The sequence below is a fragment of the Trachypithecus francoisi genome, unplaced genomic scaffold, assembly GCF_009764315.1.
Source record: "Trachypithecus francoisi isolate TF-2019V2 unplaced genomic scaffold, Tfra_2.0 Lachesis_group3, whole genome shotgun sequence".
NCBI lineage: Eukaryota > Metazoa > Chordata > Mammalia > Primates > Cercopithecidae > Trachypithecus > Trachypithecus francoisi.
The window spans coordinates 113,286,830-113,312,093 of record NW_022681468.1 but is presented as its reverse complement, the minus strand read 5'-3'; the positions used below and the strand labels follow the sequence as shown (position 1 = coordinate 113,312,093).

General features: G+C 46.4%; 1 protein-coding gene across 6 annotated transcripts in view; it reads right to left on the bottom strand.

Moving 5' to 3' along the window:
- Positions 1–15,019: 15,019 nt before the first annotated feature.
- Positions 15,020–25,264, bottom strand: part of SNUPN (snurportin 1) — a 30,448-nt gene continuing 20,203 nt past the window's right edge. For all 6 annotated transcript variants that reach the window (XM_033190989.1, XM_033190986.1, XM_033190985.1 and 3 more), the window contains 4 exons: positions 25,162–25,259; positions 23,063–23,140; positions 18,382–18,462; positions 15,020–15,615 (listed from right to left, as the gene is read on the bottom strand). In XM_033190989.1, the coding sequence (XP_033046880.1) occupies positions 15,292–15,615; positions 18,382–18,462; positions 23,063–23,140; positions 25,162–25,259 (581 nt within the window). In that variant the 3' untranslated portion in view covers positions 15,020–15,291. The remainder of the gene's footprint in view (positions 15,616–18,381; positions 18,463–23,062; positions 23,141–25,161; positions 25,260–25,264) is intronic.

Below are 25,264 nucleotides of genomic sequence, written 5' to 3'. Positions count from 1 at the left end.
GATCTGGGCTCACTGCAACTTCTGCCTCCGGGTTCAAGCGAATCTCCTGCCTCAGCCTTCAGAGTAGCTGGGGTTACAGGTATGCACTACCATGCCCATCTAATTTTTGTATTTTTTTTAGTAGAGACGGGGTTTCACCATGTTGGTCAGGCTGCTCTCGAATTCCTGACCTCAAGTGATCCACCCACCTCGGTCTCCCAAAGCTCTAGGATTACAGTTGTGAGCTATCACGCCCAGCCCCAGGCTGATCTTGAACTCCTGGGCTCAAGTGATCTGCCTGCCTCCCGCTTCCAAAGTGTTGGGCGTGAACCACCGTGCCGGGCCAAATATGCTTTTTCTCCCTAGGCAAGCAAATGGCTCTAGGACTAAACTGGAGTAAGAAACAGCAGTACCTGAGTAGTACAAGTTATTGATTGGAGACAGGAGAGGATGGAGTCTCTCAACTCACTATTTACACTTCACATTTGTTTTGCCCACTGATCCTCAGGACACCAGGGGTCAGTGATTTATCCAAAGTCACACAACTAACTAATTAATATTGAGCTAGAACTTGAACCCAGGCATTCTAACTCCTGATCTAGGGACTGGGTGAGGAGGATAATTAATAAAGATATTTAACTGAGTGGGCTGAGAGAGAACTCAGCAGTGTTTTCAGAGGCACAGCTGTGTGTGTGGGCGTGTGGGTGTGTAAGGGAAGAGAATTCTCCAGAACTGTTATCCATCACTGTTTTAACAGGACAATGTTTGGAAATTTCTGAGCACAAACGTGAATAACAAAACAAAGTGCAAGGCAGCTGGCTGGCTGGCCACTTTGTTCTGAGAGGTAAATCCAGGAGACCCAGAGTAGAGAGGCAGCTACCTGGCTTGCCTCTAACTGCAGGCTTGAACCAATGAACTCCAATATGGTACTGTCATTCTGACCAATCAAATCTTAAAGGCTGGGCTGGGCACTGTGGCTCACACTTGTAATCCCAGCACTTGGGAGGCCCAGATGGGTGGATCACTTGAGGTCAGGAGTTCGAGACCACCGTGATCAATCAACATGGTGAAACCCCATGTCTGCTAAAAATATAAAAAATTAGCCGGACAGGATGTTGCATGCCTGTAATCCCAGCTACTCGGGAGGCTGAGGCAGGTGAATTGCTTGAACCTGGGAGGTGGAGGTTGCAATGAGCCGAAATCACGCCACGGCACTCCAGCCTGCGCAACAAGAGTAAAACTCTGTCACAAAAAAAAAAAAAAAAAAAAAAAAAAATCTTAGAAGACTGCAGAATGGCTTGTAATATCAAAAGACTGAAAACATTATGAGGCTGGGCGCAGTGGCTCACGCCTGTAATCCTAGCACTTTGGGAGGCTGAGGCAGGCGGATCACGCAGTAGAACAAGACCATCCTGGCCAACATGGTGAAACCCTGTCTCTACTAAAAATACAAAAATTAGCTGGGCATGGTGGTGCTCGCCTGTAGTCCCAGCTACTTAGGAGACTGAGGCAGGAGAATCGCCTGAACCCAGGAGGCAGAGGTTACAGTGAGCCGAGATCGCCCTACTGCACGCCAGCCTGGTAGCAGAGCGAAACTCCGTCCCAAACAAACAAACAAACAAACATTATGGCCCATCAATAGAAAACTTAGTAAATAAATTACAGTACACACATACACGGAAATAATAGGTTGACATTGTGTCCTTACATTTATCCCACACACTGTTCTAAATGACTTTCATTCATTTACTCTCACCATATTAGTATAAGAAAGGTGACACTATGATCCTTATTTTACAAAAGGCATATATATTTTACAAAAGGCATAGATCCATATGTACTGACATAGCCTCCTTTTTTTTTTTTTTTCCTGAGATGGAGTCTTGCTGTGTCGCCCAGGCTAGAGTGCCGTGGTGCAGTCTCAGCTCACTGCAACTTCCGCCTCCTGGGTTCAAGCAATTCTCTGCCTCAGGCTCCCGAGTAGTTGGGATTACAGGCATGCAACATCCTGTCCAGCTAATTTGTTGTATTTTTAGCAGAGACAGGGTTTCACCATGTTGATCAGGGTGGTCTCGAACTCCTGACCTCAAGTAATCCACCCACCTGGGCCTCCCAAAGTGCTGGGATTACAGGTGTGAGCCACCGTGACTGGCTGCTTTTTTTTTGGTTTGAGATGGAGTCTCGCTCTGTTACCCAGGTTGGAGTGCAGTGGCACGATCTCGGCTCACTGCAACTTCCACTTCCCGGGCTCAGGTGATTCTTGTGCCTCAGCCTCCCAAATAGCTGGGATTACAGGCGTGAACCACCGCCGCCTGGCCCCTCCTTGCTTTTAAATTTAATTTTATTTATTTTTTTGAGGCAGAGTGTCACTCTGTAACCTCAGCTGGAGTGCAATGGCATGATCTCAGCTCACTGCAACCTCTGTCCCCCAGTTTCAAGCAATTCTCCTGCCTCAGCCTCTCGAGTAGTTGGTATTACAGGTGTGGGCCACCACATCTGGCTAATTTTTTTTTTATTATTATTATACTTTAAGTTCTAGGGCAAATGTGCATAACGTGCAGGTTTGTTACATATGCATACGTGTGGCATGTTGGTGTGCTGCACCCATTAACTCGTCATTTACATTAGGTATTCCTCTTAATGCTATCCCTCCCCTCCTCCCACCCCATGACAGGCCCTGGTGTGTGATGTTCCCTGCCTGGTGTCCAAGTGTTCTCATTGTTCAATTCCCACCTATGACTGAGAACATGCGGTGTTTGGTTTTCTGTCCTTGCGACAGTCTGCTCAGAATGATGGTTTCCAGCTTCATCCATGTCCCTACAAAGGACATGAACTCATCCTTTTTCATGGCTGCATAGTATTCCATGGTGTACATGTGCCATATTTTCTTAATCCAACCCATCACCAATGGACATTTGGGTTGCTTCCAAGTCTTTGCTATTGTGAATAGTGCCGCAATAAACATACGTGTGCATGTGTCTTTATAGTAGCATGATTTATAATCCTTTGGGTATATACCCAATAATGGGATCACTGGGTTAAATGGTATTTCTAGTTCTAGATCCTTGAGGAATTGCCACACTGTTTTCCACAATGGTTGAACTAGTTCAAAGTCCCACCAACAGTGTGAAAGAGTTCCTATTTCTCCACATCCTCTCCAGCACCTGTTGTTTCCTGACTTTTTTTTTTTTTTTTTTTTTTTGAGGCGGAGTCTCGCTCTGTCGCCCGGACTGGAGTGCAGTGGCCAGATCTCAGCTCACTGCAAGCTCCGCCTCCCGGGTTTACGCCATTCTCCTGCCTCAGCCTCCCCAGTAGCTGGGACTACAGGCGCCCGCCACCTCGCCCGGCTAGTTTTTGTATTTTTAGTAGAGACGGGGTTTCACTGTGTTAGCCAGGATGGTCTCGATCTCCTGACCACGTGATCCGCCCGTCTCGGCCTCCCAAAGTGCTGGGATTACAGGCTTGAGCCACCGCGCCCGGCCGTTTCCTGACTTTTTAATGATCGCCATTCTAACTGGTGTGAGATGATATCTCATTGTGGTTTTGATTTGCATTTCTCTGATGACCAGTAATGATGAGCATTTTTTCATGTGTCCGTTGGCTGCATAAATGTCTTATTTTGAGAAGTGTCTGTTGATATCCTTCACCCACTTTTTGATGGGGTTGTTTGATTTTTTCTTGTAAATTTGTTTAAGTTCTTTGTAGATTCTGGATGTTAGCCCTTTGTCAGATGGGTAGATTGCAAAAATTTCTCCCATTCTGTAAGTTTCTCGTTCACTCTGATGGTAGTTTCTTTTGCTGTGCAGAAGCTCTTTAGTTAAATTAAATCCCAATTGCCTATTCTGGCTTCTGTTGCCATTGCTTTTGGTGTTTTAGTCATGAAGTCCTTGCCCATGCCTGTGTCCTGAATGGTATTGCCTAGGTTTTCTTGGAGGGTTTTTATGGTTTTAGGTCTAACATTTAAGTCTTTAATCCATCTTGAATTAATTTTTGTATAAGGTGTAAGGAAGGGATGCAGTTTCAGCTTTCCACATATATATCCGGATAATTTTTGTATTTTTAGTAGAGACAGGCTTTTGCCATGTTGACCAGGCTGGTCTCGAACTCCTAACTTCAGGTGATCTGCCCACCTCGGCCTCCCAAAGTGCTGGGATTACAGGCGTGAGCCACCACACCCGGCCCAAAATAGACATTTTGTTTTGTTTTTCTGAGACAGAGTCTCAATCTATCACCCAGGCTGAAGGGCAGTGATGCGATCTCGGCTCACTGCAACTGCCGCCTCCCGGGTTCAAGTGATTCTCGTGCCTCGGCCTCCTGAATAGCTGGGATTACAGGCGCCCACCACCATGCCCAGCTAATTTTTGTATTTTTAGTAGAGACAGGGTTTCACCATGTTGCCCAGGCTGGTCTTGAACACCTGACCTCAGATGATCTCCCCACTTCAGCCTCTCCACGTGCTGGGATTACATGTGTGAGCCACCACACCCAGCCCAGAATAGACATTTTATAAAAGAAGACATTTAAATCTCAAACAGGCACATGAAAAGATGCTTAACTTCACTGATCAAAGAAATGCAAATCGAAACTACAATGAGGCCAGGCATGGTGGCTCATGCCTTATTTGGGAGGCTGAGGTGGGTGGATCACTTGAGGTCAGGAGTTCAAGACCAGCCTGGCCAACATGGTGAAACCTCATCTCTACTAAAAATACAAATATTAGCCAGGCACAGTGGCGCACACCTGTAATCCCAGCTACTCAGGAGGTTGAAGTAGGAGAATCGCTTGAACCCGGGAGGCGAATTGTGCCACTGCACTCCAGCCTGGGCAACAGAGTGAGACCCCATCTCAAAATAAATAAGTAAATAAAACTACAATGAGATACCATCTCATCCCAGTGAAAATGGTTTTTATCCAAAATACAGGCAATAACAAATGCTGGGAAGGATGTGAAGAATAGGGAACCCTTGTACACTTTTGGTGGGAATATAAATTAGTACAACCACCATGGAAAACAATTTGGAGTTTCCTAAAAAAAACCTAAAAATATAGCCAGGTGAGGTGGCTCATGCCTAGAGGCTGAGGCAGGAAGATCACTTGAGTCCAAGAGTCCGGGAGTTTGAGTCCAGCCCAGGCAACACAGTGAGACCTCATCTCTACAAAATATAAAGAAAATTAGCTAGGAGTAGTGGTGCACACCTGTAGTCCTAGGTACTTGGGAGGCTGAGGTGTGAGGATCACTTGAGCCTGGGAGATAAAGGCTGCAGTGAACTGTGATTACACCACTGCGCTCCAGCCTGGGCAAGAGAGTCAGACCTTGTTGAGAAGGGAGGAGAGGAGAGGGGAGGGGAAGGGAGGGAAGGTGTAGGGGAAGAGAGGTGTGAGGGGAGGAGAGGGGAGGAGAGGGGAGGAAAAGGGTAGGGGAAGAAAAGGGGAGGGGGGGGAAGAGAGGGGAGTAGAAGGGGAGGGGAAGGGGAGAGGAGGAAAGAAAAAAGCCAAAAATAAAGCTACCAATCCCCCTCCTAGGTATATACCCCAAAGAAAGAAAATCAGTATATTGAAGAGATATCTGCACTCCCATGTTTATTGCCGCACTATTCAAAATAGCTAAAATTTGGAAGCAACCTAAGTGTTCATCAACATATAAATGGATAAAGAAAATGTGGCACAAATACACAATGGAGTACTATTAAGTATAAAAAAGAATGAGGCTGGATACGGTGTCTCACGCCTGTAGTTTCAGCACTTTGGAAGGCTGAGGGGCAGATCACTTGAGGCCAGGGGTTGAAGACCAGCCTAGCCAACATGATGAATCCCTGTCTCTACTAAAAAAAATATTAAAAATACAAGAATTAGTTGGATGTGGTGGCACACACCTGTAATCCCAGCTACTCGGGAGGCTGAGGCATGAGAATCGCTTGAACCTGGGAGGCAGAGGTTGCAGTGAGCCAAGATTGTCCCACTGCACTCCAGACTGGGTGACAGAGTGAGACTCTGTCTCAAAAAAAAAAAAAAAGAAAAAGAAAAAAAAAAGAAAGAGATCCTGTAATTTGCAACAACATGGATGGAACTGGAGGTCATTACGTTAAGTGAAATAAGCCAGGCACAGAAAGACAAACTTCCCATGTTCTCACTTATTTTGTAGGAACTAAAAATTAAAATAATTGAACTCATGGAGATAGAGAGTAGAAGGATGGTAACCAGAGGATGGGAAGGGTAGTGGGGGGTGGGGGAGAAGTGGGGATGGTTAATGAGTACAGAAAAATAGCAAGAATGAATAAGAGCCAGGTGCAGTGGCTCATTCCTATAATCCCAGCACTTTGGGAGGCCAAGGCAAGTGGATGGCTTGAGCTCAGGAATTTGAGACCAGCCTAGGCAACATGGCAAGACTCTGTCTCTACTAAAAATACAAAAAAGATTACTTGAGCCTGGGACGCAGAGGTTGCAGTGAGCTGAGATCATGCCACTGCACTCCAGCCTGGGTGACAGAGTGAGACCCTGTCTCAAATTTTTAAAAAATTTAAAAATTAAAAGAAAAAAAAGAATGAGTAAGGTGTATTTGCTAGCACAATAGGGTGACTATACAGTACAAAATAATTTAATCGTACATTTCAAAATAATTAAAAATATAATTGGATTGTTTGTAACACAAAGGATAAATGCCTGAGATGGATACCCCACTTACCTTCATGTGATTATTACGCATTGCATGCCTGTATAAAAATATCTCATGTGACCCATAAATATATACATCTACTATTTGATGTACCCACAAAAAAGAAAAAGAGAAAGAAAAAAAAATAGCATAAGTTTCAGGTCTCTGTCTAGAAAGCTTATCCTCCCCTCCCCGCACCTTCTTCACCAAACATATCTGACTCATCCTTAAGGTCTCAGCTCTAAAGTCACTTCCCCAGCAAGATCTTCCTTGATTACTCCCTAAACTGAACTGCACTTTCTAAGACTCATAGCACCCTTTTATTCGTCAGAGAGCTGATCACAATTTGTAATTATGCACTTGTTTCTACATTCATTGGCCTAGTGTTTGTGTGCCCTACTAGACTGTATGCTTCAGGACGGCAGGACCACATCTGTCCTGTTGGCCCCTGAACTCCCAGCACCTAGAACCTAGTACATAGTAGGCAAGCCCTTGATAAATGTGTGTGGAATGACTGAATCAAGGAAGATGGCCACCTTATCTATGAGACCTGTCTTACCATTTTCCCCTCTCTTTTGTAAGCTCCTCTCAAACATTGCTCCAAAATCTCTACTGCCTATAAAAGAGACTTGCGTTGTGCTATAACGATGATCTGAGGCCGGGTGCAGTAGCTCATGCCTGTAATCCCAGCACTTTGAGAAGTTGAGGCGGGCAGATCACTAGGTCAGGAGTTCAAGACCAGCCTGACCAACGTGGTGAAACCCCATCTCTGCTAAAAACACAAAAATTAGCTGGGCACGGTGGTGCACGCCTGTAATCCCAGCTACTCAGGAGGCTGAGGCAGGAGAATCGCTTGAACCTGGGAGGCGGAGGTTGCAGTGAGCCGAGATTGCGCCATTGCAATCTAGCCTGGGCTATAGAGCAAGATACCATCTCAAAAAAAAGAAGAAAAAAAAGATGATTTGGCTATAAAAGATTCACCCCACCCTGCCAAAAGAAATAAAGGTGGGCATAGTGGTGCACATCTGTAGCCCCAGACACTCAGGAAGCCGAGATGGGAGGATTGCTTAAGCCCAGGTGTTCAAGACCAGCCTGGGCAATGTAGTGAGATCCCATCTCTAAAAAATATATATCTATATAGAGTGCAGTGGTACAATTACAGCTAATTGCAGCTCTAACTCCTGGTCACAGGAGATCCTCCTACCTCAGCCTCCCAAGCAGCTAGGACCATAGGCACATATCACCATGCTCAACTAATTTTTAAATTTTTTGTAGAGACAAGGTCCTGCTCTGCTGGCCAGGCTGGTCTGAAACTCCTGGCCTCAAGAGATCCTCCTGCCTTGGCCTCCCAAAGCACTGGGATTACAGGTGTGAACCACCATGCCCGGTCTCATTTCTTTATTAGAAAGGACAGCGGCCGGGTGCGGTGGCTCAAGCCTGTAATCCCAGCACTTTGGGAGGCCGAGATGGGCGGATCACGAGGTCAGGAGATCAAGACCATCCTGGCTAACACGGTGAAACCCCGTCTCTACTAAAAATACAAAAACTAGCCGGGCGAGGTGGCGGGCGCCTGTAGTCCCAGCTACTCGGGAGGCTGAGGCAGGAGAATGGCGTAAACCCGGGAGGCGGAGCTTGCAGTGAGCTGAGATCTGGCCACTGCACTCCAGTCCGGGCGACAGAGCGAGACTCCGCCTCAAAAAAAAAAAGAAAAGAAAGGACAGCTAGGGTGATTGCCTTCCCTCCTCCAATGTACAAAGTGAGTTTTTAGGCTATCCTTTTAATCACATACACAGAACTAAATATAGTTCTTGTTCCTAGAAGTCTGCAGCATATCCAAGCACCTCTCAGCAGCCTGCCACACACCTCCATTCAGTCTTCTCAGCAAGGTCACCCCTCTGTGCAGCAGCAGAGAGGAGGGGCTCTCCTCCAGAGTGCATTCTCGTTCCACCTTAGTATTTCTTCATTCACTCAACTAAAAGTTATTGATGTAACAAGTGCCAGGCATAATGCCAGGCACTTGGGACCTAAGATAAGGAAGACCAGGTTCCTGACCTCATGGAACTTGGTAGGTAATAGAAGGAGTGTGTAGTAAAGAACTTAACCTTGCAAAGAGAGTTCTGGCCTTTGCCCTTGGCTCCTGGGAGGTAACCTCTAAGCCTTTGGAATGTCTTGCCTGATAAAAGTATCTTTGTTTACCAGGAGGCAGACCTTAGGCCATACTGGACGGTCTAACAATGCAATTTAGGCAGAAGTCTTTGGGGCATACCAGATAGTTTAGCAATGTGATGAGGGAGGAGGGGAGACTTTGTATCACACTTTATCAGCTAGACTTCTGGAGGGGCTGGAGACTGAGGTCAGTCACATGGGCAGACAACCAGGTCCACATGAATGAGCCCTAATAAAAATTTTGGACATCATTCCAGCCGGGTGTGGTGGCTCATGCCTGTAATCGCAGCACTTTGGGAGGCCAAGGTGGGCAGCTCACCTGAGGTCAGGAGTTTGAGACCAATCTGGCCAACATGGGGGAAACCCTGTCTCCACTTAAAATACAAAAATTAGCTGGACGTGGTGACAGATGCCTGTAATCCCAGCTACTCTGGAGGCTGAGGCAGGAGAATTGCTTGAACCCAGGAGGCAGAGGTTACAGTGAGCCAAGATCGTGCCACTGCACTCCAGCCTGGGCAATACAGCGAGACTCCATCTCAAAACAACAATAACAAAAAACAAAACAAAACAAAACAAAACTTTGGATGTCAAAGCTCAGGTGAGATTCCCTGATTGGCAAAACTCTGTGAATATTGTTATGCATACTGGGAAAATTAACTCTGTCCATGATTCCACTGGGAGCTCTGCATTTGGAACTTTCCTGCTTTCTGCTCCATGCATCTCTTCCCTTGGCTGACTTTACTCTGTTTCCTTTCACTGTGATAAACTGTGACTGTGACTATAACAGCTTTCTTCTTTTTTTTTTTTTTTTAAGACGGAGTCTCGCTCTGTCACCCAGGCTGGAGTGCAGTGGCGCCATCTCGGCTCACTGCAAGCTCCACCTCCCGAGTTCACACCTTTCTCCTGCCTCAGTCTCCCAAGTAGCTGGGACTACAGGCGCCCGCCACCATGCCCAGCTAATTTTTTTTTTTGTATTTTTAGTAGAGACGGGGTTTTACCGTGTTAGCCAGGATGGTCTCGATCTCCTGACCTCGTGATCCGCCCGCCTCGGCCTCCCAAAGTGTTGGGATTACAGGCGTGAGCCACTGCACCTGGCGACTATAACAGCTTTCAATGAGGTCTGTGAGTCCTTCTGGTGGATTATATAACCAGAGGGTAGTCTTAGGGGCCCCCAAAGTTGCAGCTGCTATCAGAAGGATAGTCTGTGGACTATTCCCTGAGTTTGGGAAATATATATGTAAATACATAAGTGTGATAAAGTATTATAATTACTGTGAGAGCTGGTTGTATGGATGGGGAGGGCACAAAGAATGGCTACTCTACCTGCAGAGGAAAATGTTCAAACAAGTGTCTTTTGAATGGAGTCCTTCAAAGATGAGTAGGTATATCCACCAGGTGAATGAAGTCAGAGTGAGAGGGGATGGTGTAGGGAAAAAGTATGAAACAGATGCGTTTATACACAGAACTGTAAAGCAGCATCACTGAAAAGGAGGCAGCAAAGGAGGCAAGGTAGTTTATGAGGCTGGAGAGATATACTAAGGTCAGGTCATGAATGAATTTGCATGGCAGGATGAGAAGCTTCACAGGTATCTTGCAGGCAATAGTACATCCTTGAAGTGACATGATGAAACTTACATTTTTAGAAAGGATCGCTCTGCTGTGGCAGGGATGGATTCAAAAGGGAAAAGACTAGTGGGAGGGAAACTAGGTAGGAGGATGTGGCAGTACCCTATGAGAGAGATGATGAAGGCCTGAATTAAGGTTATAGAGGAAATGAAGAGAGAAGTGGGAATTAAAGGACATGGTGACTCACTAGCTGTGAAATATAAGAAATGGAATCATCATTTCATTTCTTTGTGCCCTCCCCATCCATACAGCCAGCTGTCACAGTGATTATAATATTTTATCACACTTATGTATTTACATATATTATTTCCCAAATTCAGGGAATAATCCACAGACTACCCTTACTTCTGATAGCAGCTACAAGTTTGGGGGCCCCTAAGACTACCCTCTGGTTATATAATTCACCAGAAGGACTCACAGACCTCACTGAAATCATTCTGATGATTCCTAGATTCCTAATATGGGTGACTAAGTGCCACTAACAAGGACAAGGATCCCAGGAAAAGCACGGTTGAGGGGGATTGAGGAGGAAAGGTATAGAGTTCAGTTCGGGACATGCTGAGTATTAAGGTGACTGGAGATGAATGGCAAGTAGATAGATATAGGTCTGGAGGTATCAGCATATAGATGGCAGCTGAAGTCAGATAAGAAAAAGTTGGGGAAATGTCCTTTAGATTTGGAAAAGAGGAGACCACTAGTCCTTTGATGAGAGGACTTGAAGTGGCAGGAAGAGAAGCCAAATTTCAGTAGGTTTAGACATGAATGAGAAATGACCAAGTGAAGAAACAGCAAATGTAGATAATTCATTACCAAACACAAGTGGATTAGGGTGACACAAACTCTTCCAGTGCAACCACTGGAACTCAGCATGACTTTTTCTGAGTTAACATTAAGACTGTAGGCCGGGCGTGGTGGCTCACGCCTGTAATCCCAGCACTTTGGGAGACTGAGGTGGGAGGACCACGAGGTCAGGAGATCAAGAGCATCCTGGTTAACACAGTGAAACCCCATCTCTACTAAAAATACAAAAAATTAGCTGAATGTGGTGGCACGCGCCTGTAGTCCCAGCTACTCAGGAGACTAAGGCAGGAGAATCGTTTGAACCCAGGAGACAGAGGTTGCAGTGAGCCGAGATCGCGCCATTGCACTCCAGCCTGGGTGACAGACTGAGACTCAGTCTCAAAAAAAAAAAGGCTGGGCGCGGTGGCTTAAGCCTGTAATCCCAGCACTTTGGGAGGCCGAGACGGGTGGATCACAAGGTCAGGAGATCGAGACCATCCTGGCTAACATGGTGAAACCCCGTCTCTACTAAAAAAACATACAAAAAACTAGCCAGGCAAGGTGGCGCGCGCCTGTGGTCCCAGCTACTCAGGAGGCTGAGGCAGGAGAATGGCGTGAACCCGAGAGGCGGAGCTTGCAGTGAGCTGAGATCTGGCCACTGCACTCCAGCCTGGGCGATAGAGCGAGACTCCATCTCAAAAAAAAAAAAAAGATTGTAAATACATAGGTGTGGTAAAATATTATAATCACTGTAAGAGCTGGCAGTTTTTGTAACAACAAAAAAAGACAGAGAGAGAGTGAGAGAAATATGACCGGGGACACACTGCTATTCAATGATCAATAGATAATACTGGCTCCTCAGTTAAAAATGTAAGGGGCACTCTGAGATAGGTCCTTCAAGCTACCATTCAAAATATCAAGTTGTGCTTGTTGATAATTTTGGCTGATATATCCTTTGATTCAATAAGACTACTTATTCTGGATCTACTGGTTGAAAACTCTGGTCTTTTCTAGGTGCATGGGTTCCAGCAGTACTTGAGATAAAATAGGTGATCTCAAATAGTGGTTCTTTGCTAACTCATGCCAAGCTGGCCCTCCTGCCAAGGCAAGCAAGGTAGGCCATGGCAATAGTATCAGTTAGAGACCGGGTGTCATGGCTCATGCCTATAATCCCAGCACCCTGGAAAGCCAAGATGGGTGGATCACTTGAGCCCAGGAGTTCAAGACCAGTCCGGGCAACATGGCAAAACCTCGTCTCTACAAAAAATATAAAAATAGCCAGGCATGCTGGCTGTAGTCCCAGCTACTTGGGAGCTGAGGTGGGAGGAGAATGTGATTGGCCCGTCTTGAGTTATGAACCTGACACTTGACTAATAGAAGGCAGTTTTCCCAGACTATAGCACTACTCAAATACATTGCATGGGAAGATGACTCCACAATAAAAAGAAACTTGGGGCTGGGCGCAGTGGCTCACGCCTGTAGTCCCAGCACTTTGGGAGGCCAAGGCAGGTGGATCACCTGAGGCCAGGAGTTCGAGACCAGCCTGACCAACATGGAGAAACCCCGTCTCTACTAAAAATACAAAATTAGCCGGGCGTGGTGGCACATGCCTATAATCCCAGCTACTCGGGAGGCTGAGGCAGGAGAATCACTTGAACCCAGGAGGCAGAGGTTGTGGTGAGCTAAGACTGCACCATTACACTCCATGCCTGGAAAACAAGAGTGAAGCTCTGTCTCAAAAAAAGAAAAAAGAAAAAGAAATAAACAAACAACAACAACAAAAAGAAACTGGGTGCTGTTTAGAGGGTTGGCTAGAAAACTAATATGCAGTCATAGCAACCTATAACACAACCATCTTTTTTTTTTCCTTTTTTGAGACAGGGGCTCACCCTGTTGCTCACATTGGAGTACAGTGGTGCAATAATAGCTCACTGCAGCCTTGACCTCCCAGTGATCCTCCTGCTTCAGCCTCTCAAGTAGTTGGGATTATAGGCGTTAGCCACCATGCCTGGCTCATTTTCGTATTTTTTTTGGAGACAAGGTTTTGCCATGTTGCCCAAGCTAGTCTCAAACTCCTGAGCTCAAGTGATCTGCCCACCTTAGCCTCTCAAAGTGCTGGGATTACAGGCATGAGCCCCCATGCCTAGCCAACACAACCATCTTTAAAACAGGTGGCAAAAGGTGGTTTGATAATCCCTAAAGAAATATGACCAGGTGGAGGCCAGGTGCCGTGGCTCATGCCTGTAATCCCAGCACTTTGGGAGGCTGAAGAGGGTGAATCATGAGGTCAGGAATTCGAGACCAGCCTGGTCAACATGGTGAAACCCCACCTCTACTAAAAATACAAAAAATTACCCAGGCGAGGTGGCAGGTGCCTGTAATCCCAGCTACTCAGGAGGGTGAGGCAGGAAAATCGTTTGAATCAGGGATGAGGAGGTTGCAGTGAGCAGAGATTGTGCCACTGCACTCCAGCCTGGGCAACAGAGCAAGACTCCGTCTCAAAAAAAAAAAAAAAAAAAAATTCCAGTTGTGTTTGTTGATAATTTTGGCTAATATATCCTTTGATTCATGCCGCTGCCTCCAGAGTGCGCCCTTTGGGGAAGCAGTCCTTCCAGACCTGATTATTTCTGAATACGGCGTGGCCAAGTCACTATTGACACTAGCATGAACAGCTCCTGAACTGATACGGTTGGCTGCTGACAGCACAGACTAGAGTGCTCAGAAAATTATCAAACAGAGACTAAATGTCTAGGCACCTACAACATGCTGCTTGGCAAGAGGAACACAATGTTCCTATTGCAGAATTGACCTAAATTCAGGAAAGAGCTTATTGATATAGGCAAAAGCTTGAATCTGCAGCCAGGATCATCAATGGATGAGCGTGGGAGGCAGGAATCTTCCTTCTCCAATGTTACAAGGTCAGCTTGAGCAGCTCTCTAAGAGCCGACATTGAGACTAGTTCCACTGGATGTACTGAAGTTGTGTAATCAGGCTCCAAATAACTACTACCTCTGCCCAAATCTGTTCCCAGAACTAATCAACACAAAGGGACCATTGCATGTCAGACAAGAGCTGACCTGGACCCCTGTGAAAATTTGTCCACAGGACACTAGTGCTGCTGGAGGGAATGGTGAAGTACTTGCATCCATGACAGAGTCCTAGAAAGATGGGAAGCAATGTGGGAGCTGACTGAAGCCACAGGAAGTGGGATCCATTTCCTGAACACAAGGCAGAAACTAATTAGTTTCCAACACAATCTTCCATTCTCACAGCTGCCAAAGAGCTCTAGTTTACAAATCTCAAGGGACCTTGCCTGCTCAAAGTTTATTCTTAGCTCCCTTCATCCATGACACAAAGACTAAAGCCTCCTATCTCTCTCCAGTATCTTCTCCCAAACTGTCCTGGTGGGCTTATTTTCTCATGGGAGTGTGAGCTCCTCAAGGGCAGGGACTAAGTCCTGTCCACCTCCATAAACCCTCTACTCGGCAGGGGCCCAGGACAAGGCTTATCTCCAGGTAGGCACAAATGTTTGCTGAAGGAGTGAATGAACTCCATTTGCATTTTATCTCTGGCAATGTCTAAACCAAAGAAAATCACACTTGTCTTCTCAGAAGAGGGAACATATTCAAATACCCAGAATTGCAGTTCCTGGTAAAACCTTTCAGCAGCAGCAACTGGAAACTCAGCAGAATCTCTGAGTCTAAAAAGAGTGAAACAGGCCAAGACTTGAACAGCCATGGTTGAAGTAGCCCAGAGGACTGGGGTCGGAAGGGGAGATTCATGGCTATCTAAAGCTTAAGAACCACAAACCAGTTCTTTCTTACAAATCACATATATTTACATTGTGGATCTGGGATACACTTATCATAGTAGGAGCTGCTCAAATCAATCTGAATGCTACCCAATCTGGGAACCTCCCCATAACTGTTTGAGCCAGCATTTCAGATTATAGATAAGCGGTTTCCAGCCAGACTGGCTTTGGAAAGTTCACTCTAAAGAATGAAGTCATCTGTTGTCACTGTCCTCCTCCCCAGGATTCCTTTTGGGGCCGGGTACCATCCTGTGGCTCATTAAGGAGGCTTCCCTCTTTAATTCTCCATGAGGCTTCCAGGGTGGTCTGGGCTATGGGGAGAACTCTTCAACTTGGGAGTAGACAGGTGCTCCAACTCATAGTGCCCATTTTCAGAGGCCGTGTGTGTGAGTTTCTCCTTCATGCCTTCCTTCTGGCTCTTTTTGTGCTCCATAATCTGCTGGAGCTGGTGCCCAGCATAGTCTGGCTTGGTGGTCAGCGGGCCAGCTGGCACAGCTACACCAAGGACATCTGACACCATGTAGGGACGCAGCCAGCCCACCAAGGGAGTGCTTCCGGGGCTGTAGTGGGTCTGCTTGTGGTAGAAGAGAAGTCCATCTACCTATAAGATGGGAGGAAATTCAGGATCAAAATGACTTCTGGGGCCACATGTTTCCAGGAGAGCCTATACACACAAGGGCAGCTCTTGTGGTCCAACTTCTTTTTCTGGGTCACTGAAAGAGGAAAGAGTCCCAGCTTCTCACACATGCAGTTTCTCTAAATAAATAAATGGCCTAGAAAACTAAATTTGAGAAAATAAAAACATTGGCTGAGCGTGGTGGCTCATGCTTATAATCCCAGCACTCTAGAGGCTGAGGCAGGCAGATTGTTTGAGCTCAGGAGTTTGAGACCAGCCTAGGCAACATGGTAAGACCTCATTTCTACTAAAAATACAAAAAAATAGCCAGGCATGGTGGCACATGCCTGTAATTCCAGCTACTCAGGTGGGTGAGGCACCTGAACCCAGTAGGCAGAGGATGCAATGAGTTGAGACCACACCACTGCACTCCAGCCCGGTGACAGAGTAAGACGCTGTCTCAAAAAAAGAAAAAGAAAAGAAAAGAAAAACATAAATAGCACTTTCCTGTTTACAGAGTGCTTTCCTGCCCACTATTTCACTATCTTACCCATGACGGTGTCTGAGAGAGGGGGCTGCTCATACTCAGGGAGTTCTGAGGACCTCCTTAAAACACACAGTGAGTAGGAAGCAGGAATTCAACTTGAACTCTGGTCTTCTGTCCCTAGATTCCATGGACTTTCCACCACTTAGGGGTCTGTGTTGCGGTGGATGAGCTCTGTGCATGGAATGAAGAGCAGAGGAACTGGATAGGCCCTTCTGAGGCAGCATACTGCTGTGTACAGGAAAAACAGGCTGTCCAGATGCCCTGCTTCCCTGGCTACCGCTGGTTGCCTAAACCTCCCCCTAAATTGTTTGTGAGCCATGTTCTGGGAAACAGTTTTTCTCAACGGGAAGACCGCCTCCACATTTTATTTTCTATGATTCAGTGACTCATCTCTAAAAAGCATTTATTGTCACTGGGGCATAAGGGTTATAAATAAAGATGGTATTCTTACCACCTTCTTAATTGACTCCCAGAAATGCTGGCAACTCAGCCTTTGCCATTTCCTCATTCGGGAAGCTGTGATCCTTATACAAAATTAAATCCAGTTCAAGCAAATGCTTGCAGTGACTAGGCAGTTTTTGTTTTTTTCTAATTTGTTTTGAGACGGAGTTTCACTCTTGTTGCCCAGGCTGGAATGGAGTGCAGTGGTGCGATCTCAGCTCAGTGCAACCTCCACCTCCGGGTTCAAGAGATTCTCCTCCCTCAACCTCCCAAGTAGCTGGGACTACAGGCATGTGCCACCACACCTAGGTAATTTTTGCATTGTTATGTTAGTAGAGATGGGGTTTCACCATGTTGACGAGGCTGGTCTTGAACTCCTGACCTCAGGTGATCCACCTGCTTCAGCCTCCCAAAGTGCTGGGATTACACGTGTGAGCCACGGTGCCTAGCCAAGGCAGAATTTTTAAAGGAATGATGGGCAAAGGAAAATGTGCTTCTTGAGCCTAGAGAAGGTAACTGCAGGTTCTGAGGCTGACAAGACTGTCGAGGACTTGGGAGCCTCTGGGGCTGTGAGACTTTTTTTTTTTTTTGTGAGACAGAGTCTTGCACTGTTGCCCAGGCTGGAGTGCAGTGGCTCAATCTTGGCTCACTGCAACCTGCCTCCCTGCCTCCCTGCCTCCCGGGTTCAAGCGATTCTCCTGCCTCAGCCTCCCGAGTAGCTGGGACTACAGGCATGTGCCAATATGCCCAGTTAATTTTTGTATTTTTAGCAGAAATGGGGTTTTGCCATGTTGGCCAGGCTGGTCTTGAACTCCTGACCTCAAGTGATCCACTGGCCTCGGCCTTCCCAAGTGCTGGGATTATAGGCGTAAGCCACCATGCCCGGCTGCTGTGAGACTTTCAGTGCTAAAACAGGGCGAGTCCTGAGCAAACTGGAATGAGGTAGTCACCTGATTCATGTGCCTGCTCAGGAAGTGCTCCCGTCCCCAGGGGCCATCTTCCTTGGTGATGAAAGGATTAGGGGGTCTGGACATTTGTTGGGGTCATTCAGTCACAGAAGCCCTTTCACTTTTTTTTTTTTTTTTTTTTTTTTTTTTTTTTTTGAGACGGAGTCTTGCTCTGCCGCCCAGGCTGGAGTGCAGTGGCCGGCTCTCAGCTCACTGCAAGCTCCGCCTCCCGGGTTCACGCCATTCTCCTGTCTCAGCCTCCCGAGTAGCTGGGACTACAGGCGCCCGCCTCGTCGCCCGGCTAGTTTTTTGTATTTTTTAGTAGAGACGGGGTTTCGCCGTATTAGCCAGGATGGTCTCGATCTCCTGACCTCGTGATCCGCCCGTCTCGGCCTCCCAAAGTGCTGGGATTACAGGCTTGAGCCACCGCGCCCGGCCAAGCCCTTTCACTTTATAAGCAGTCACGACAGTCAAACCAGGGACCTGGGTCTCAGTTTGCAGTAGGAAGAGGCACACAAGAAGGATCTAGGCATGGGAGTCTTGCTCCTGTCTGGGCCTCAGTGTCTCCATCTGTAAGATGAGGGAGTTGGACGAGCTGTCCACTGGCCCTTCCAGTGCCAGCATTCTGACTTATCCAGCAGGGGTGGAGCTCAGGCTCTGAAGGGCAGCAAGTACATCCTTTCTCTAGAATCAGCTTTCAGTCCCTTTCTGATGCTTTGACACAGCACAATCAAGGAATATTTTAAGACTTTGTGTAACTAAGTCTCTCCGCAGCCTATTATCATGTCAAGGCAATAAAGACAATGGTTTCGTTACCTCAAAAGGGAAATCCATAGACAGCACATCACACAGGCTTTCGGGAGTGCAAGGGAAATTCTTTAGCCCCACAAATTTAAACTGAAATAGAAATTAGAACAAGGAATTAGTACATGTTATAAATGATATTGGCCCAAGCAATTGAAAATCTCCGTCAGGTCGGGCATAGTGGCTCACACCTGTAATCCCAGCACTTTGGGAGGCAGACGCAGGCGGATCACCTGAGGTCAAGAGCTCAAGACCAGCCTGGCCAACATGGTGAAACCCCATCTCTACTAAAAATACAAAAATTAGCCAGGCATAGTGGCATGTGCCTGTAGTCCCAGCTACTTGGGAGGCTGAGGCAGGAAAATAGCTTAAACCCGGGAGGGGGAGGTTGTGGTGAGCTGTGATCATGCCACTGCACTCCAGACTGGGCGACAGAGCAAGACGCCATCTCAAAAAAAGCAAAAAGAAAAGAAAATCTCTGTCAAAGAAGAAAAATCTGTAGTCCCAGCTACTTGGGAGGCTGCTGAAGTAGGAGGATCGCTTGAGCCTGAGGTCAAGGCTGCAGTAAGCTGAGATTGCACCCCTGCACTCCAGCCTGAGTGACAGAGCCAGATCCTGTCTCAAAAACCAAACCAAACCAAACTAAATCACGCCAAAACAAAAAAACAAAGAAGAAAAGTTTTCAGTCTCATCCTTCTCTACCAATTCCCCTCTACTTACTCTCTTAACTACTAGGTCATGGTTCCTAATCTTCCCCCCTTTTTGGTTTTAGAGATGAGATCTCACTCTGTCACCCACGCTGGAGAGCATTGGCACAATCACAGCTCACTGCATCCTCAAATTCCTGGGCTCAAGGATTCTCCCACCTCAGTTTCCCAGTATGTTGGGATTATAGGCATGAGCCACTGTACCCAGCCTCAACCTTCTTTAATCCACAAGAATCATCTGGGGAGCTTTTAAAAATTACTGATACTCGGGAGGCTGAGGCAGGAAAATGACGTGAACCTGGGAGGCAGAGCTTGCAGTGAGCCGAGATGGCGCCACTGTACTCCAACCTGAGCGACAGAGACTCTGTCTCTTAAAAAAAAAAAAAAAAAAAAAAAAATTACTGATGCTGGCCAGGTGTGGTGGCTCACACCTATAATCCCAGCACTTTGGGAGGCCAAGGAGGGCAGACCATGAGGTCAGGAGCTCGAGACCAGCCTGACTAATATGGTGAAACCCCATCTCTACTAAAAATATAAAAATTTGCCAGGCATGGTGGCGCACACACGTAGTCCCAGCTACTTGGGAGGCTGAGGCAGAAGAATCGCTTGAACCTGGGAGGTGGAGGTTGCAGTGAGCTGAGACTGCGCCACTGCACTCCAACCTGAGCAACAGAGCAAGACTCTGTCTCAAAAAAAAAAAAATTACTGATGCCCAGACCCTACCCTGCGATTCTGACTGAACTGGTCTGGGGTGGGATCCAGGTTTTTGTTTTTTTGTTTTTTATTTTTTTTGAGACAGGGCTGCACTCTTTCACCCAGGCTGGAGTACAGTGGCACAATCACAGCTCACTACAGCTTCAACCTCTTGGGCTCAAGTGATCCTCCCACCTCAGCCTCTCAAATAGCTGGGACTCTATAGGTGCACGCCACCATGCCTAATCTGTTTTTGTATTTTTTTGTAGAGATGGGGTTCTGCTGTGTTGCCCAGGCTGGTCTCAAACTCCTGGGCTCAAGCAATCCACCTACCTCAGCCTCCCAAAGTGCTGGGATTATAGGCACATGTCACCATGCCTGGCTAATTTTTTTTGCTTGTATTTCTTTTGTAGAGATGGGGTTTTACCATGTTGCCCAGGCTGGTCTGGAACTACTGAGCTCAGGCACTCCACCTGCCTTGGCCACCCAAAGTGCTGGAATTACAGATGTGAGCCACTGTGCCTGGCCCAGGTATTTTTTTTTAAAGCTCTCCAGTGGGCCCAGCGTGGTAGATCACGCCTGTAATCCCAGCACTTTGGGAGGCCAAGGCAGGCGGATCACGAGGTCAGGAGAACGAGACCATCCTGGCTAACACAGTGAAACCCCGTCTCTACTAAAAATACAAAAAATTAGCTTAGAAAATACAAAAAGGCGTGTTGGCGGGTGCCTGTAGTCCCAGTTACTCAGGAGGCTGAGGCAGGAGAATGGTGTGAACCCGGGAGGCAGAGCTTGCAGTGAGCCGAGATTGCGCCACTGCACTCCAGCCTGGGCAACAGAGCGAGACTCTGTCTCAAAAAAAAAAAAAAAAAGCTCTCCAGTTGATTTTAACATACAGTCAGAACTGAGAACCACCGTATTATACTAGGTTGAAAGGTTGTGTGTTATTCACTTGGCCTCATGACAGCTACCACTAATAAAGGGCTAGTGAAATCCTTTTCACACCTGCAAGGGTTTTTAGACTGAAGCAGCATAACAAAGTGATTAGAACGACAAACTCTAAAGTCAGATTCCTTGGGTTTGAATCTCAGTCTGCCAATCATGTAACCTCCATATATTTCTATCTTCCCATCTGTAAAATGGGATAATAACAGCACATATCTACTTCATAGGGTTGCTGTGTGGATTCAATGAGATAATATACATATAGCACTTAAACGAGTGTCTTAGAGAGAGCAGCCTTCCCATTCCTCAATGCATGTTCCTCCAGGACCTAGATGATAATAACATCACTGAAAGTACTGATCATATTTATTCTCCTATAACTGGTTGTCTAATTCCCTTTAACATTTTTTTTTTTTCCCTGAGATGGAGTCTTGCTCTGTTGCCCAGGCTGGAGTACAGTGGCGCAATCTTGGCTCACTGCAACCTCCGCCTCCTGGGTTCAAGTGGTTCTCCTGCCTCAGCCTCCCAAGTAGCTGGGATTACAGGCGTGCACCACTACACCCGGCTAATTGTTTTTGTATTTAGTAGAGACAGGGTTTTGCCATGTGGGTCAGACTGGTCTCAAATTCCTGACCTCAAATGACCTACCTGCCTCGGCCTCCCAAAGTGCTGGGATTACAGGTGTGAGCCACCGCGTCCAGCCCTTGTCTTTAACATTTTTTGTAAGCAATCCAAGCAAATACCAATCTGCAGGGCTAATAAAATGCCCTGAAAGTAGCTGTTACATATTTAAATCACTGAGTAGATAGCAAGATGCCTGGGCGATCACACTGGACTGTAAGACCTTGAGGAAGGCAGTCCCCTCTCTGAGCCTATATTCTCATCTATAAAATGAAGGCGCTGAATAGAGGAAGGCAAGCTCTGCTCAGATACAAGAGCAGTGGTTCTTGAAGTGTGGGTGCCAAACCAGCTGTAGTAGTACCACTAGAGAACTTGTTAGAAATGCATATTCTCAGATCCTACCCTAGACCTACTGAATCAGAAACCCTGGGAGTGAGGACTAGGAGTCTAAGTTTTACCAGGCCTCCAGGTGCTGCTGATGCACGCTCAAGTTTGAGAACCAATGAACTAGAATTCTATTTTTTTTTTTTTTTTTTTGAGATGGAGTTTCACTCTGTCACCCAGGCTAGAGTGCAATGGCATGATCTCAGCTCACTGCAACCTCCACCTCCCAGGTTCAAGCGATTCTCCTGCCTCAGCTTCCTGAGTAGGTGGGATTACAGGAGCATGCTACCACGCCCAGCTAATTTTTGTATTTTTAATAGAGACGGGGTTTTGCCATGTTGGCCAGGCAGGTCTTGAACTCCTGACCTCAAGTGATCTGTCCACCTCAGCCTCCCGAAGTGCTGGGATTACAATCGTCAGCCACTGCACCTGGCCTATTTTTATTGTTTTTTTGAGACAGAGTCTTGACTGCCCAGGTTGGAGTGCAGTGACACGATCTCAACTTACTGCAACTTCTACCTCCCAGGTTCATGTGATTCTCCTGCCTCAGCCTCCCAAGTAACTGGTATTACAGGCAAGCGCCACCATGCCTGGCTAATTTTTTATATTTTTAGTAGCGATGAGGTTTCACCATGTTGACCAGGCTGGTCTCAAACTCCTGACCTCAAGTAATCCACTTACCTTGGCCTCCTCATCCGCCTGCCTCAGCCTCCCAAAGTGCTAGGATTACAGGCATAAGCCACTGCACCCAGCCATCAATCATTATTTACTGAGTGCCTACCATGAGTATTATGTTAGGAGGACTTGTATATAATAATTCGGTTCTTGTAACAACCCTGTAAATTAGATGTTATTATCCTATTTTACAGATGGAAAATCTAAAGGTAAGTGAGATTATTAACTTAACCTAGTAATAATTATTTTTAGTCTTTTTTTAGTTATTATTACTTCAATAGGGTTTTGGGGAAGAGGTAGTGTTTGGTTACATGAATAAGTTCTTTAGTGGTGATTTCTGATATTTGGTGCACCCACCACCCGAGCAGTGTACACTGTGCCCAATTATCTCTCACCTCCCTTACCCTTCCCCAGAGTTCCCATAGTTGATTGTATCATTCTTAAGGCTTTACATCCTCATAGCTTAGCTCCCAATTATGAGTGAGAACATAGGATATTAAATTAGTAATAAAAGCCAAAAATGGAATTCAGATCTACATGATTGATACTCTTCCCTTTATACCATGCTGCCTCAAAAAAGATCATTTTATACATAATGATTATATTTAGATAACAGACCAATCCACACTACTCCCCATAAGGAACTCTGTGATCCTAACACCAGGTCTTACAGGATTGAGCTTGGTTTTCTCTCCCAGTCCTTCTTCTTCTGGTAACTTTGAATGCATCCAGTAGAATCGGAAATCAGTCTGCCACAGAGAAGGGAAACAGAAAGATGAAATACTTTCCATTTCAAACTCTAATATAAACAAAAACACCCCATTCTAATTTTTTTTTTTTTTTTTGAGATGGAGTCTTGCTCTGTAGCCCAGGCTGGAGTGCAATGGCACGGTCTCGGCTCACTGCAACCTCCACCTCCTGAGTTCAAGCGATTCTCCTACCTCCCGAGTAGCTGGGACTACAGGCGCCCAACACCACACCAGGGTAATTTTTGTATTTTTGGTAGAGATGGGGTTTCACCATGTTGGCCAGGATGGTCTTGGTTTCCTGACCTTGTGATCTCCCCACCTCGAGCCTCCCAAAGTGCTGGGATTACAGGCGTGAGCCACCGTACCTGCCGGGCCTCTTCATTCTTTTAAATTATTTCGCTTTCGGAAATTTAAAAAGACACATATAGTCTTTTGTTTAAATTATAAAAATATATTTGGTTTTAGTTACCAAATTTGTAGGTTGTGAATACATGTAATAAAATATCCTTCAGCAGAATTAAAGCAAAATATGTTCTAGATTGAATTTATGTTCTGAGTTGTAGGCTTGGTTCTGCACTTGGGCAAGGTACTTAAGACCTGTGCTTCTTAACATCTCAGCTTCCATATCTATATGTCAAGGACAGGCCGGGTGCAGTGGTTCATGCCCAGCACTTCGGTAGGCCAAGGCAGGTGGATCACTTGAGGTCAGGAGTTCAAGACAGCCTGGCCAACATGGTGAAACCCTGTCTCTACCAAAAATACAAAAATTAGCTGGGTGTGATGGCAAGTGCCTGTAATCCCAGCTACTCAGGAGGCTGAGGCAGGAGAATTGCTTGAACCCGGGAGGCAGAAGTTGCAGTAAGCCAGATCGTACCACTGCACTCCAACCTGGGCAACAGAGCGAGACTCCGTCTCAAAGGAAAAAAAAGGATAATAATAGTACTTACCTTACAATAAGGGGGTATTGTAAGGGATTTAATAAGCTAATGCACAAAGCGCTTAGCAATGTACATCTTGATTGTTATTGTTTGATTGAGATGCACTTTAGAATTCTGACTACCAATACCTAGCATGTTTTGGAAACCTAGTGTGCAGGAATGGCTTAGAAAGAAGCAGACTATGGCGACAGGCTGCATGAAGATCACTGGAGGCCTGTTCACACATCAGCCTCGGGCCCATGGCTTCTGGTTCAGCAGGTCTGAGAATGTGCATTTTTACAACGTTCTGATATGCCTGGTCTGGAGACTACACATTGAGAACCACTATAATAAACTAATTGACAGGGAGCAAAAGGAAGTACCAAAATCCCCAAACCCACTATTATACAACTCGGACAATGATGGGGAGAGTGTTGTTAACAGGGATGGAGGCCTGTGGGGCTCACTCAGCCTCACCTGATGACTGCTGCTGTTACCTATTAAGAATCAGCAATAGTAAAATGTTGGGGATATGGTGAAACTAAAGGGGAGAATATTGGGGCCTCTCCTCACTTGAAAAGTCTCCTCCTAGAGCTAACCTTTGAGATTTGAGGTTCTGGGTCATACCAAGGAGGCCCTGCCATTTTCAGGGTCAGGATGTGGTTGGTGAAGGAGTGGAGGTTGCAGGAGTCTAGTAGATGGTGACTTACATTCAATTCCACCTTCTCTTCCTGGGGCTGCCTGCACAAGGTGGCACCCCCACCCCCTTGCCCCACAATCTTCACCTACAGAAATCCTCCCATACTCTGGAGAGAGATAAGGGGGCGGTTGCAGCTGCTACCAAGTCCCAGCCTACACCCCTGCCGTTTCTCTCTTTCCTCGTCTCAAGAACTGCATGCTTCTCTTAGTTCCTCCTATTTCTCTTTTAAAACTAAGCTAATTTAAACACACTCAAAGATGCAGGGAGCATTAGATAATGTTCTTGATATACCACATCCTGTACACACCAAGCAGTTGGTCACGTACCAAACCCACATGCTGAGCTGTTTTCCCGGGAGGAGAGGAGAAGACAGGAAGAGCCATGAGGGGAGGATCCATCCCTACCTGGCAATCATAAAAAGGGTGTCCCCGCCAGCACATCACATCCAGAACGTAGTAGGTCTGGTTTACCTCACTGTAAATGCAATCTAGAATGGTGTAGTCTGGG